Raw genomic sequence first — 15,336 nt, forward strand, 5'->3', positions numbered from 1 at the left:
GGTAAATAAATGGAGGAGACTCAAGAGCAGAAACACCGGTGCGTCCATCCTGTCTAACATTAATCTGCTCTGTACTCACTGGGAGGGAAATGGAAGAAGAAGAAGAAGAAGAAGAAGAAGAAGAAGAAGAAGAAGAAGAAGAAGAAGAAGAAGAAGAAGAAGAAGAAGAAGAAAAAGAAGAAAATATAATTTCTATAGCGCCTCTCAAAATAAAAATCACGAGGCGCTATAGAAATGTGCAGACACTTTGGGACTCGCAAGTCTGTTTTCTTAAGCTGGTTTGTGGTTCTATTAGCTGAAGTTTCAACATGTTCAAAAAGAGTGCAACTTCAGAAATAGCTGCAGGGCTTTCCTACAAGCACCAGTAAAGAGACTCAGCTGTACTGGACACACTGGCCATGTTGGAGACTGGTGGAGAGTGGGTAGCAACCATCCACCTTATTTATTACACTTTATGCTGATTTCCTTACAGTTGGGAATGTCTCATTACCCAGTTATTGTTGCAGCAGTAAACAAAGGGTCATCTGTCTCTTACGTGCTTCTGGGTGATATTCTACTTTAATCTTTTCCTGCCTGTTGGGTTTGGGATTATTATTCTGTTTTATGACCAAGTTTGGTTCAAGCAGACTCACTTTAAATTCTAGAATTCATTTGTGGTTGACCCGACGAACATAAGGAGCACAAATCATCAGCCCTCCGCCACCTTGCTGATAGCTGGTTTGTGCCGTTTTTACCTCATCTCAAACATGTCTCTGTTGATCTCTTCTTTGGGATCATCGTTCCAATCGTTTAACTGAACAAACCAAACTCACAGAGTCTCCGTGTCAAGGACGCTAACCTTTGACCTGCTAAATGCAGCCTTTTGGACTTTCTTATAGACTGGACCTTGAACCAACTCACGATTAATGAGCATTAACATTTATTGTCCTTGTATTGTGTTGACACACGCTTGTGTGCTCCACACCATCCTAACTCCTGCCTTTATACAGCTGGGCACAACTGGTGTTAATCAGGTAGTAAGTACATTTGATCAGCAGCTTCTGGTTGATATTTTCCATCTTGAATTTTCTGAAAGTAGTGAGGGAGCACTCAGAATTTCCATAGATAGTTCAGGTGGTGTACCACACTCAACGTTGCATAATGACCGTTTACCAGGACCGATGTGATACGTGAAAGCCCAAAGGTCAAACCCTTAACTGGTGCTTTGTGAACCAGAGAGCAGTTGCCAAACGTAACTTATTCTTGAGCTAAATGCACATTTAAGTCTGTATTTGATCCACTCTTCTGAATAGACCTGCTAAACAATTAGTCCTTTTCATCTGGGAGCAACTGAATGAGCCACTCTTCTTTTTTCCCCTGCAGAGGACAGAAGCCCGAATCTTAAAGTTGTAAAGCGAGCTTGTCCTTCAGGGACAAATTTATGTGAATCCATTTAGAAAGTCGTTGCTTTGAGGTGTAAAAGTGACAAAACCTGAAAAGCTTCTGGTCATGATGCCATTTTGCACTAATATCTGTGAAAGCATTGCTCAGACGGCTGAGGGATGTGAGGGCATTTCACTTTGAAATGAAACAAATTGCTTTTCTCACATGTGGTGATCTATTTTCAACCAGACCTTATATGTGTTAAAAACAAACTCCAAATCTTCCTTTAATAGTAAAAAAAGTTCATTTTTTTAGATTTATTCGTTGTTTTATATGCAGATGCAGGTCAAACTATTTCTTTCAGAAGCATGTTGAGATTTGCAGCTCACATGATGAGTTTCTGCAGAAATCCCTCATTTCCTACAGGCTTCAACATCTGTGATATTTGATTCCCAGACCGTGTTTTCTCTCCACTGATTTACCTGCCGTCTGCTCTCTTAGTGGGTTTTCATTAGCCGATTCCCCTGCTGACTCTCTCTGCACGCCTTCCTTTCTCCTCTTTGTTTCCAAAGCTTTTTATTTCAATGTAAAACCCTCCTGAATGCTACCGAGAACCCCGCTCCCATGTGGGTTCACTGTTTCCCCTCTTGTCCCCTAAAAGGGGAGTAAATCTGGGCTAACACAGGGCTGTTTTATTCTGCATGGCGTGAGCTGCATGAAAATAAAGCTTTATTTCATCCTATTTTCACTCTCCTATTTTTATTCTCAATTATCTGTCCATTTGCATTTTGCATAGTATGGGACCTACTGCTTTAATTTGGTCCAGATCCCTGCATGCAAGCGGTTTGAATATGTGCAGTTTTATTAAATCCAATTCAGCATTTTATGTGAATCAAGTGCAAACCTGCATGAAGAAGTAGACTGGGAGCTGACTAACTGGTCATCTGGTTCGCCAAAAAAGTGTTACATTTATAACAAAAATATTTTTCTCATTCATTTTCAACTTGTGTATGAGAGGAAAGAACTTGAACTGTGTAGCAAACTTTATTTGTTTGCAAAGCAATCATTTCTATATTAACGTGAAATCCAAACAGAACAAATTCTGAGGACCAAAGAAAACTTGGGAAAATATCTTGTTTAATATTTTCATCAATTATTTATAAAGCTCTCGGTTTACCGGTTCCCTCACCCATGGTCACAAGCTTTGGGTAGTGACTGAATTACTTTATCCGGCGTTGTGGTCCTCAATATCGTTCCCCCTCCCACCTGGAGCCATGTCTTTATGGATTTCCTGTTTTGACTCACCATCACATTAAATATGACTTGGACATGAAAATTCTCTCCTATAATACCTGCACAAAACTTCACATCTTTATTTTTGTTTATTGTGTCACTACGCATTGTATCCTCATTTTTAAGAAGTGTTGGACAAAAGCATCTGCCAAACACTTAAATGATCTACCTTACCTATGTGTCAGACTGACTCTAGAGTGCTGCTGTCATGTACTTCCTCCATATGACCTGGATCCTTGTGGTTCTCCTGCACACTAAATTGGTGAATCCACATTAATGGGGTTACAGTCACATTGATAATTCTGTGTGGTAAGCATACATGCCTTGTAAGTCATACTCTGTTTCAGGAACTAGAAGTGAGCCGGATCAGAGTTGAGCTTCAGACAGAATTTGGAGTCTTATTTCCTGATATTTGGACATCTCACCTCTGACTGGCTAATAGCATCATGACTCAGCCACTGCCCCTGTTTGCTCTGAAACACTGATGTTTTACCTCCACCAATAACACAAGCCTGGAGGAGTTCTGCTATGTGGTGAAGTTGCTAATGCTAATGGTAAGTTTTTGCTAGCCAAGACGTCATCTGCTCCCCGTCGTAAGTCCAGATGAGTGAGTCCATTAAGGTTAAGTGACAGTGTGACGTAGATCTGTCCTGATTTTCGAATCCAAGAGTTTCACCGTCTGTTTTCTATCAGAAGATAATGTAGGAGACTATTTTCATGTTCAGCCTGCATGAAACACTCAGACCCATTAGAATCAGAAATAATTATTAAAATGGTTTTCAGTGAAATTTTAAAGCATAAAGTTGCTTTAAAATAACAAAACTAATAAAAACGAGCTGTGGACACCAGCTAAGCGTGAGAGTGTATTTTTCTTCAGGATGAACTTTAATCCGTTTTTACCAGCAGTCACAAACAGAAAGATCTTGGAGAAGAGGAACATTTTCCCAGATGCCAACAGTGGAAAGAAATTAGAGTGCAGAGATTAAACTTTTTACTTGAGACAAGTCAACCAGTCATCTCATTAATGTGGAACCGAAGCTGCTTACATGACGAATGTGTGGATCTAAACAGATTTTATTTGATAAATAATAAACACATTTGGATATACAATTTAGACATTGGGTGTATTGTTCCTCAACCTGCCAAAGGTGAATTTAACGGGCAAAGCTTTTGATTTATTTTAAACACAAACGGCATCCCATACAAGCTTTTGATTTATTTTAAACACAAACGGCATCCCATACATCTGTGTTTCATGCCTGTCCGGAGATGCGCACGTTGAGCCGCTGAGTGTCCAACTAAACGGAACGCCCCCCACGCCCCACCCCCCACACCCCACACCCCCACCCCGATTGGAGGAGATTTCTTGGAGCTGGAGAGGAGCGCTCATCTGTGTCTCTCCTCCTCCTCCAGCACCACCACCAGCAGCAGCTGCAGACTTTCTCTGATCCTCCCGCTGGTTCATCACGGACATGGGGACTAAACGAATCGCTGGGATTATTCCTCGCGTTGCCTGTCTTCTGCTTTTCTGGTCTGGGATAATCGGAGAAGGTAAAACGGATTAGCGCCTTTTTTGCTTTACCCCGAGGAGACTGGTCAAGTCTGAACAGCCAGGGCCGAAATGTGATCACTTTAAAAGATGTTTGCATCAAATGCAAACATCCATTCGACTCTTGATCCATATTTGTGTGAAACTGGATTGCGCAATTTTCTTGGTGATCTGATGCGCAAACTGCACGGATTGCTGCACTCAAAATCTCAGTGAGAACAAATGGTTCACTTTTATTTTTGCTTTAACTTTATATTCAGAATTCTGTAAAACACATTTTATTGGACTGGATCAAAGGTGACGCCAGTGCGTCCGTGCCGCTGAGTGTGCGCCTCCTCCTTTGCGCGCTCTAACTCCTTGAATTAGAAAAAGTTTAGCGCACTCTAAAGAGGTGGTTTGGTTTCATGTTTCAACTTTAAAAACCAGCGCGTGCGTGGCTGTGGTTGCGCGTGCTCCTTGCGCTGAATCGCCAGATGAAAGAGGCAAGGCTTGCAGACTTTAACAGAGAAAAGACGTTTTATTTTCAGGATGTGATTCGGCGCTAAACCAGCTGGTTTGGTTTGATCCAGTTTGGTTTTCACCATTTTCATTCTGTGTCTCTTAAAACTGGGTTTGTTGTTCTAACAGAAACAAAACAAACTGGATTTTGTTTCCAAGTAAAACACTGACCCAAACATCACGTTTAGTCCCATTTGTGCCTCTGCTCCTCTGGTTCTCCACCTCTCCTGCTGTTTCTGACAGATCAGCCTCTCCGTCCTCAGCTCTCTCCTCCTGCTGCTCCTGCTGCTCCTGCTGCTCCTGCTGCCAGCTCCCTTTCACTTGGCAACAGATCTTCTTTCTTCCCATCTTCTCTTTCTGTCCTTTCTCAACGTTTATATCCCATTGTGCTCCTCCTGCTCCCCTGCAGCAGCATCACATCAGCTGCTCTGATGCTTCATCCCTCCTTTCCCATGTTTTCGGTGCTTCGTCTCAGATCCATTTCTCAGCTCTTCCTGCTGCTCTTTTTCTCCTCTGTGGTTGTTTAGGTTATTGTCTGAGTTTCTGCTCTTTACTGGTTCATTATAAATCAGGGCTCATGCCTTGTTTCTTGACTTCTGAGTGTGTGAGAGCTTCGTCATCAGAGAATGCCATTTCTGTACCTCTGCAGCTTTAAATAGTTTCAGCTGCATTTTTTCCTCAATGTTTATGTTGCCCAGCACCACACATCAGCACGTTCATCCTGCACGGATCATAAACCACGGTACCAAAGCAGGATGAAGCCAGCTGCAGGTTTCAGATGCTTATATGTTTAGTTATAACTAAATGTTGCAAAAGCAGATTTAAAGTTTCTGGCACATCGATATGATCACATAAACACTAAGTCACTGCAGATTTGTCACCCGTACATCCATAATGAGAACCACCTGCTCCACCACATCCCAAAGGTTCTAGACTGGACCAAGTTCTGGTGACTGTGGAGGCCGTTGGGGTCCAGTGAATAGGGTCATGTTTTAGAAAGCAGTTAGAGATGATCTGAGCTTTGTGACATGGTGCATGGTCCTGCTGGAAGTAGCCATCAGAAGATGGGTCCATGTGGTAACAAAGGGATGGACATGGTGAGCAGCAATACTCAGGTAGACTGTGGGGTTTAAACCAGACTCAGGTGGGACCAGAACATCCCACTATCACCACCACAGCACCAACAGCACTGCCAAGGCAGGACAGATTCATATTTTCATGTTGGTGACACCAAATTCTGACCCGACAGCTAAAATCCAAACTCATCAGACCAGGATAGGTTCTTCTAGTCTCTTCTGGTCAAGTTCTGGTTATCCTGTCGGAATCGTATCCTCAGCTCCTTGTTCTTAGCTGACAGGAGAGCCGCCTGGTGTGGTCTTCTGCTGCTGAGTCCATCTGCTGTTGTGCTTTTGGAGGTGGTTCCTTGGTTTGAACCTGTAGACATTTGAGCTTCTGCTGCCTTTCTAATTTGACCATTCTCATCTGTCATCATCCACACAACAACTGGATGTTTTCCCCAATTTATATTATTATCTCTAACTTTCAAAGACATGGTTATGGGTTAGAATCCCAGTAGATCAGATCAACCCATCCGGTACCAATGCCACGTTAAAAGTCCCTTATGACTTAGATCATCTTCACCATCTAAATGCCTAAACATGTCAAGTTGTTGCCATGTGACTGTTTGATTACATATATTTGTTAATAAGCGAATGAACAGGCTAGTGAGATGATCTCCACGTTACTGATTCATAGACATTTAGTTCTAACTAAAGAATCCATCCATTCATTTTCATTACCCACTTATCCTTGCAGGGTCACTGGGGGGCTGGTGCCCATCTCCAGCTGTCTCCGGGCATGCAGGCAGGGTACACCCTGGACAGATTGCCAGCCCATCACAAGGCAACACAGAGACACACAACCAAGCACACAGACACTCACACCTAAGGACGATTTAGAGAGAGTCATGTTCTTGGACTGTGGGAGGAAGTCGGAGCACCTGGAGAGAACCCAGGAGTGCACAGGGAGAACATGCAGACTCCATGCAGAATACCCCAGGTCAGAATTTGAACCCAGGACCTACTTGCTGCAAGGCAACAGTGCTAACCACTGCACCACTGTGCAGCCCATGAAAACATCTCATGTCTAACATATCTTAAACATTTGTAGCTTGTAGCTGTCTGCATGTCCTGCATGAGACAGTGGGCTCTTATCTATAGTGAGGGAAAGGGACCAATACTGGTGAGGTGACTCAGGTGTGGGAGGAAAGTCTGAAGACCTCTGGTGAAAAGATGAAGAAAAGACAAAAACAGAACTGTGACAGTAAATGAAATAACAATAATACACAGTGCCAAAGCTCCTATAACTTAGAATTATGATGAATGTGTTGTAAGTAACCTGTTTGCCACGCTGAAATTGACCAAACCAGTTTTTAACATTCAGAGCAGCGGAGAACAGATGAGAGTCCGATGCTGCCTCAGGGTCTGCAGCGCTCTGAATTAAGCATCTTGTCTTCATAGATCCTCAAACGAGTCATCCAAGCTGTCAGAGATCCATAACCTCTCCTTGAAAGCGGCACAAAGGGCCTGAGGGACTTTTTATCACAGTTATTTTTGATTGCTAAAACGCGCTTTTCAAAACTGTACGTTTCTTTCAAAACTGCACACACAAAACCCCAAACATAACACACAAATTCCCAAACCGTGGCATCCCTTTGCAACAAAACCCTGCCACCACATATCGTAACATGTTACCAAAACAGAACATGTGTTTTCATTTGGTAAACACAGCCACATTTTCACGTGACACACACATACCATTCATTGCTTAAACACAAGTAGCCTTTGGGTGAACACTACCAAGCATGGAAAGAACACTGAAGAGCAAAACTGAAAGCGCAATTGTCTAAATGGAACACAATGAATTATACACTGAATGTATGACAGTGCCCACTTTTCTCTGAGACAAACATTAGACATCACACAAATTGTGAGACAAAACATTATATTTTTAAAATTAACCCCCCCCCCCCCCAACCCCAAATTTTGAGACAAAACATTATATTTTTACAGTTAACCCTAACCCACCCCCTCTCCCATTAAAGCATAATCATGGGGCATCATGCCTCTGCTCTCTGTCTGGCCAGAGGGCCTCATCAACATCACAGGCGATGTCCTCCTGGTCCAAACAGCTCTGGAAATACCGCCTCGAGTGTCTCATGAAGCCCTGACAGGCCTCAAAGGCCACATCTCTTCAAGCCTCCTCCATGGCTTGAAGCAGTGGGACCTGACTCTGTGGATTCCTTTCGTACACCTTCCATCTTCAGGCTGAGAAAAACTCCTCAGTGGGATTGAGGAAGGGGGAATAAGGTGGAAGGTATAAAATGAAAAACTGTGGGTGGTCCTGAAACCACTCATACACCTGGGTAGCCTTGTGGAAACTTACTTTTATGCTGCAGTCCCTGATTGCAAATAGCTCGCCAGACCCGAAAGTTTAGAGATTTGAATATTTGTGTGTTGTTGATTGAAGCTTTGAGAATTTATACCATACCATACCAAGTTTATTTGTATAGAATATTTACTGTAAACATGGCATGAAAACCGACCAAAGTGCTGAACAAAAACATACAATAAGAACAATCAAAAATAAAAACTAAATCAATAAAAATCAAGTAATTCAAATCGAAAAGAAAAGGAGAAAGAGAATAAGTTAGACTGAATTAAAAGCCAACGAATAAAAGTGAGAAAGAGAGGAAGAGAGTCTGATCAGGAGGGGCAAGTGGTTCCAGAGCTTCGGCGGGAGCTAGGGACATGGAGAAAGTGCTGGTTGGCTGATCGGAGGGATCTTGTAGGGACATAAGGGTGAATGAGCTCAGACAAGTAGCCAGGTGCTGTTATTGAGGGATTTAAACACAAAAACGAGGATCTTAAACTCTATCCGGAGATGGATGGGGAGCCAATGAAGATTTGCTAAAACCGGTGTGATGTGTTCTCGCAGCCTGGTGCTAGTCAAGAATCGAGCTGCTGCGTTCTGGACTAGCTGAAGGCGGGCAAGAGTGGAGGAGGAGAAACCATATAGCACTGAGTTGGAGTAGTCGAGACGGGAAGTAATGAAGGCATGGACAACTGAATGGAGATGACGCCTTTTTAAAATGGGCTTAACTTTAGAGAGACGCCTCAGGTGGTAAAATCAGGTCTCAACTACCTGGTTGACATGAATGTCCATTTTTAGTTTAGCATCCATCACAACCCCTAAGTTTGTGACATGGGTTTTCAACCCACTTGTGATTAAAGGAAGGGTCAGTTGGGGACGTTGAGAAGTCTTAGGGCTGAAAATGATAGCCTCTGTCTTGGTATCGTTCAGCAAAAGAAAGTTTTCTGACAGCCAGATCTTCACATCATTGCAGCATTCAACAAGGGGCTGGAAGGAGTCATTAGTCAGTTTATGTGAGAAGTGTGTGTAAACCTGAAAATTGTGTGTTGTGTTTTGACAGCAAGGTAATGTGAAATTGACATCAGAGTGTAAAGGAGGAAAACCAGAGTTCTAATATGATAAGGAAATCTTAAGTAGTGATAAATTGAGTCAAGCGACTGGGAACAGAAGGTTGTGAAAATTGTGCCTCATTTTTGCTTTTTGAGTTTTAGCAATCGAAAAAAACTGTAAGATACTGGACTTAACCTGGACATCGCAGCCCCTCCAGCTCCTGCTGAATCAACAAATTAATGATATTTTAAGGTGTGAAACGTTCATGTTGTCACAATGCTACATGCATGATGAGCAAAAACCAAGGAATATTAAGGGAAAGGCTGCATGTAGCTGCTCTGTGGTGAGCACCTCCTCAGCTGTCCACTCCAGCTCCATGTCAGAGAACAAATCTAGTAATCAGAGCACTTTTGCTCTTCTTTAGTTGTGAGGCCGACGTCTCTGTGGTGACGTGATGCTGCAACAGGAACATATAAAGTTCAGCACACGTCAATAACCAGAATATTGAGTTGGCAGAATGTGACATTTACAAGTAGAGAGGCAGATTTCTGGATCTTCTACAGCTCCGATGTGCAGATACCAATTTGAGTTGATTCTTATTTACCTCTATGAAATAAAATCTGCGAGATTTGTTCACAAAGTCAGAAAATTCTGAAAACCTTGAAATTTATTACTCTGGAGATGTAAACTTCCACGTGGAATAATGACTTATGTTACCCATTAGGACTGATGAGTTTCCAAGCCAGGAAAAATGATCTTTTTTCTGTTTTTTTTTCTTTGTTCTCGGCGATAGCGCTCATGCACCGTCCCTCCCTCCCTCTTTTCTCTCTGTTAGCATGAAAAACAGAAAACATCTCTTTGCAGATGAGGTTTTATCTCTTCCAGTGAAGAAAGTTTGGTTTATGACTGTGTGCTCTGAACCACTTAAATAAATAAAAACATTTTGCAGAGAACTGGCTGAGAAGATATGTTTTGTTTTATCAGGACTCTAATTGTGCTCTTAGAAACTTTTCATCTTCAGGACTTCTTGTGCTTTTCTAGTCATTAGTCCTCTCTCCCACTGCAACCATGTTCTCATTCATGAAGCTTTTGTAAACGGTGAACAGAATTCACCCAGAACTTTCTCTTTATGAATTTCTCATAACCAGGTTTGTTTTTATTATAACACAATGCAAAGTTTATATCAGCCCAGAGGGACAAGTGGGTACAGGAAACAGCACAACAAGTCCAATAAACGCTGTTATTGATCAGCTGGGCTCATTTCCCTCTGGCTCTTGTGCTCCATTCTAGGACACAAATATTTCTGTTATTTAAAGGTGAGTCTGGCTGACGCACCTGTCGGGAATATTTTAGCTCTAAAATAAATCAATGAACTCCAGCAGATGGTTGTTAATGTGTTGGCTGTATTAATTAGAATTTTCAGTTTTTGGATCAAATAAGTGAGTTGGTGTATTTTATACCAGCAATTGTTGTTTTAATGACTGTTTGCCTTTTTGTTTCTAACCCTGTCAGTTTTAAGTGATTACTCGTCTTAAATTCACTTTTATCATTGTAAATGGGACTATTGTTATTATTATTAGATTTTTACATTTTTCATTAATTATATTGAACAATATAAATATGAAAAATTAACAAACTTGAACCTTGTTTAAAAACTCCAATATTCTAAAGAAAATCTGTTTTATTTTATAATTTAGGAAGCAAATCTGAACCTGCTCTGTGTCTGAGTCAGTCACGTTTTTCAAAACAAAAGAAAGTGCATCTCTTTACACCACTCGTGTATTGTGGACTTTTATTTTGAAAGGGAAGAAAGAATGCATTTTTGCTTTTCATCTTTCATCGTTTTGGATATTTGGTGAATTGCATTAATCAGACAATTAAAGTGTTTTTCCTGCAGCATTTTTTAGGCTCTGTGTCTAAAAAAGTAACATCACCAAAGTAAATGTGTAGAAATAAGTTTCCACACTCAGTTTTATTTACTTTTCCATTTAAATTTCAGTTTTGTTTCTGCAGGTGAAGCTAGAACACGTATCAGTGATCAAAGGATGACATGATAGAAAAGGAAGATTTTTGTTTCTATCATTTGTTCTTTGTTTTTAATTTGATAAATAAAACATCAATCTCTGACTGTTGCTATGGCAACGATCTGATCATGTCACACTTATACAGACATGCATACATAGCAAGAAAGACAAAAAACACTGATATTCAGAGAACGTTGCACATATAATTAAATATAATGTTCATTTTACAATAATGTCTCAGCTAATTTAACTGTTACTTCAAACATTATTGGACAAAACATTTTTGCTTCTTGACTGATTAAACAACAGCATCATCATCATCATCATCATCATCATCATCATCATCACATCATCATCATTTATTTATATATTACCTTACAGGCATGAGGCATGCCACCAAAGTGCTGCACAGTAACAAATTAAAACAAATAAAATCAACAAAGACAATTAAAACCAACTTATGATAAAAAAAAAACCCCGATACAATTTAAAAGCTAGCAATAAAGATTAACTTTCATTTTGCATCATCTGCAATAAAACTCTAAATAGAAATCCTCCTCCAGGTTTTCAAGCAAAAACATTTGAGATATTTTTTTGTTGGACGTAACAAAACGAGCAGAAACTGAGTCGTGAAGGTCCATCGGACTCTGAAGAAACTGAAAACAGAAAGATTGGTTTTAGGCTTTCAGACTGGCAACGAGGTGGTGCACTGGTGAAGTTCTGGTTTCTAACTGGTCTACAGGGTTAGATCTGGTTCCCTCTGTACCAGCGTTAGCTTTTCTCACAGCTTAATTCCTTCTAAGCTGCTTTTGTTCATTCTACACCATCTCTGAGTGCAAGTTTGGACGTCTTCCTGTGTGCTAGGATGCATCCTCATTTTCCCTGTTCTTTTGAGAGCCCAAAAGGATAGAAAATGGACAAATGAAGGTCATTTTAGAACAACAGTAGGCTTTTATGGTGGGGATCGAATGCAAGAACTTTGATGTTTATACATGGGAGCATCTTTCTAGTTCATACACAAAAGCTTTTGAATGTGATCTCCAAGTATTTTAGGCAAACATGAGGTTAAAGTTTATGTAAGCACATTAAGTTTAAGATGCAGCTGCCTGAATGAGACACTCTCAACCTGCTGATTGTCCCAGACACATTCCTCTGTGGGGTAGATGACACTCACTGGCTCTGCATCTTCAGGCTGAGGCTGTAAATTATTGAGTATTCCCAGTCTAAATGCTTGCTTTATTGCTGTAGTGGTCAGAAAGAATGTGAAGCACATTAGAGCTCCTTGGTGTGTATTTATGCAGGAGGAAGAATGTTAAAAGAGAATAAAAGCCAGGTTGTTTCAAATAGACTCTAAAGCTACTTTGAGGGTCAGTTATTTACATTTCAAATGAAGAACTAGAAATGTTTCAAAAGATTGAAAAGAAATGGACAAGTGTTGACTCAAAATATGAGCAGAACTATAGCAGAACCCACATATATGTATACATACGAACTTGGAGAGATGGCGCTTGCGCACGGTCACGCTGCGAGCTGCTCGTCCTCTTTACGCACTGATGCCTTGCATTTTATCGGTTTTTATTGGCGTTTTATTGGCTTTTATGCACTTTTCTTGTCGCTGATCCCTTTTTTGAATGGTGTGGATCCTCTGCTGACATATGATCGAGCTGCGCTGCTGAGGCTTCGTCCTTCCGTTGATGTAGCCGGCAGCGCGCGCTGGGAACCGGGCTGTGCGAGCTATGAACCTCACGGAAGATGCTGCTGGTTGAACTGCCCGCGTGCTCTCTCCACCCAAGCCGTGATGTGTCGGCCCTCTGTCCGCCCCAGCTCGAGAAGGAAGCATCGGAGAAGACGAGGAAAGAGAGGTAGCCGGCGCGTGAGACGTCGGCCTGGATCCCTGAACAAGCGGCTGGCCCGATCCGGCCCAGCTTCTGACCCGGTGGTTCCGAGATGTCTCCTGGATTACTCGGCGCCCTGCCCAGGGAACTCGGCCGGCTCTGATGGTGTATCGGCACCGCGCCACGGCCGATCGGCTCGAAGATCACGCCGGACTGGGGTTTGCTGGGAGAATCTGCGCTCGGTTACGGGCACAGAGTTAGAGGGGACTGGGTCCGTGCGCGATCTCTGTGCTGCAGCCCCGCTGCAGACCCGGTTTGGTTTGGTCAATGCCAGGTCTGTGCTGAACAAAACTTTTATTCTTCGTGACTTTTTTATTCAGCATGACCTGGGTTTTCTCTGCATCTGTGAGTCCTGGATCCCGTTTGGCGATGCAAGTTTCCTACTCGAGCTCATACCACCTGGCTGCTCGTGTTTTAATATCCCCAGATCACGGGGCAGAGGTGGAGGGCTGGTTGTTGTTTTTAAATCCAGCTTTCCTTGTAAACAGCTTACACCCACCATGTCATTTTCTTCCTTTGAACTGTGCTTATTTGAACTGTGCATCTCCCCCCGCCTGCTCGTTGTGCTGATTTATCGGCCTCCAAAGACTGACTCTAACTTCCTTAATGATTTCTGTGATCTTGTGGCAGACTGCATCCTAAAATATGATTATGTCCTATTTTTTGGTGATTTTAACATCCATATCTGCTGTCCTGACAATGTGCTTGCTAAAGGTTTTTTAATTTGCTTGAGTCATTCAATCTAACTCAATGGGTATCATCCCCAACTCATGCCAGGGGTCACACCCTGGACCTGGTTATCTCTTATGGTCTACCCATCATGAACCTTGTGACTTTGCCTCCTGTGTTCTCTGACCACTCTCCAATACTCTGTGATGTTACGTTGCCATGTCCTGTCCCTGTGTGTGAAGCTCCAGCTACTAGGTTCAGAGCCCTGGATGCAGAAACAATTTCAAAGTTTGTGGACTGTATGTCTGTAAGGTTAGAGACCTTTGACCCAGATCCATCTAACGTTGATCACTATTCACAACACTTTGATGTGCTTTGTAATCAGGTCCTGGACGTGGTTGCCCCTCTCAAGCTTTGCAAGTCTCGGCCTAGGAGGGAGCCTTGGCTCTCTGATGTCACACGGGCTTGCAGGCGGGCGTGTAGATCCTCTGAGAGAAAGTGGAAAAAGGATGGCCTACAGGTCTCGCGTGAGTTGTTCAGAGCATCTCTGGTTGCTTATCAGGATGCAGTGAGGGCCGCCAGAATGGCCTATTTTGCAGACATCATTGAGACAAACTCCAATAATCCTAAGATTCTCTTCAAAACGCTAAACTCAGTTCTGGTGTATCAGGAGCCTAGCTCCATGTCTCCTACAGCTGCTGGAAACTCTGAAGCTTTTCACAAATTCTTTGTAGATAAAGTGACTCGGGCATTAGAGCAGCTATTTCTGGTAACTTTGTTGACCCTGTTCCAGTTCCTACATTACCACCCACCCTGAGCTCCCTCAATACTGTTTCATACTCCGAGCTGAGTAAGCTAGTTGCTTGGCAGAAGCCATCTGGCTCTCCACTTGATGTTCTACCGCCTCGTCTCTGGAAGGCCGCCTTTCCGTGCCTTGGCCCTTCACTTGGTCAGATTATCAATGGGAGCCTCAGCACAGGCGTGGTCCCAGCTGCTTTGAAAGCAGCAGTTATTCGGCCGACCCTGAAGAAACCTGGTGCTGATGTCTCTGTGATCGAAAATTACAGGCCTATCTCTACCCTGCCCTTTACATCTAAACTGCTTGAGAAAGTCGTTTATCAGCAGCTGGTCTCACATTTAGCTGACTCTGATCTGTTTGAGGTTTTCCAATCAGGGTTCAGGTCTGGCCATAGCACAGAGTCTGCTCTACTGAGGGTCCTAAATGACATCTATCTATCACTAGATCAGGGAACATCTGTGCTGCTTCTGTTATTAGACCTGACAGCAGCCTTCGACACAGTTGACCACGCGATTCTACTCGATCGCTTGGAACGATGGGTTGGGATCAAAGGGTCAGCTCTGGACTGGTTTAGATCGTATCTCCAAAACAGGACATTCTGTGTTAAACTGGGTGATGTTTTTTCTTCTTGGGAGGGGCTCCGGTGGGGGGTCCCGCAGGGGTCGATCCTTGGTCCACTTTTGTTTGCCATTTATCTGCTACCTCTGGGGTCAATCTTTTGTAAACATGGCCTATCATTCCATCTGTATGCTGACGATTGCCAGA

The 15,336-nt window shown here is 42.6% G+C and overlaps 1 protein-coding gene across 3 annotated transcripts in view; it reads left to right on the forward strand.

Moving 5' to 3' along the window:
• Positions 1 to 4,015: 4,015 nt before the first annotated feature.
• The window catches only part of LOC107383449 (contactin-associated protein-like 4), a 164,854-nt gene continuing 153,533 nt past the window's right edge, over positions 4,016 to 15,336 (forward strand). For all 3 annotated transcript variants that reach the window (XM_054743198.2, XM_070541545.1, XM_070541546.1), the window contains exon 1: positions 4,016 to 4,206. In XM_054743198.2, coding sequence (XP_054599173.1) covers positions 4,128 to 4,206 — 79 coding nt within the window. In that variant the 5' untranslated portion in view covers positions 4,016 to 4,127. The remainder of the gene's footprint in view (positions 4,207 to 15,336) is intronic.

The sequence above is a fragment of the Nothobranchius furzeri genome, chromosome 11, assembly GCF_043380555.1.
Source record: "Nothobranchius furzeri strain GRZ-AD chromosome 11, NfurGRZ-RIMD1, whole genome shotgun sequence".
Classification (NCBI taxonomy): domain Eukaryota; kingdom Metazoa; phylum Chordata; class Actinopteri; order Cyprinodontiformes; family Nothobranchiidae; genus Nothobranchius; species Nothobranchius furzeri.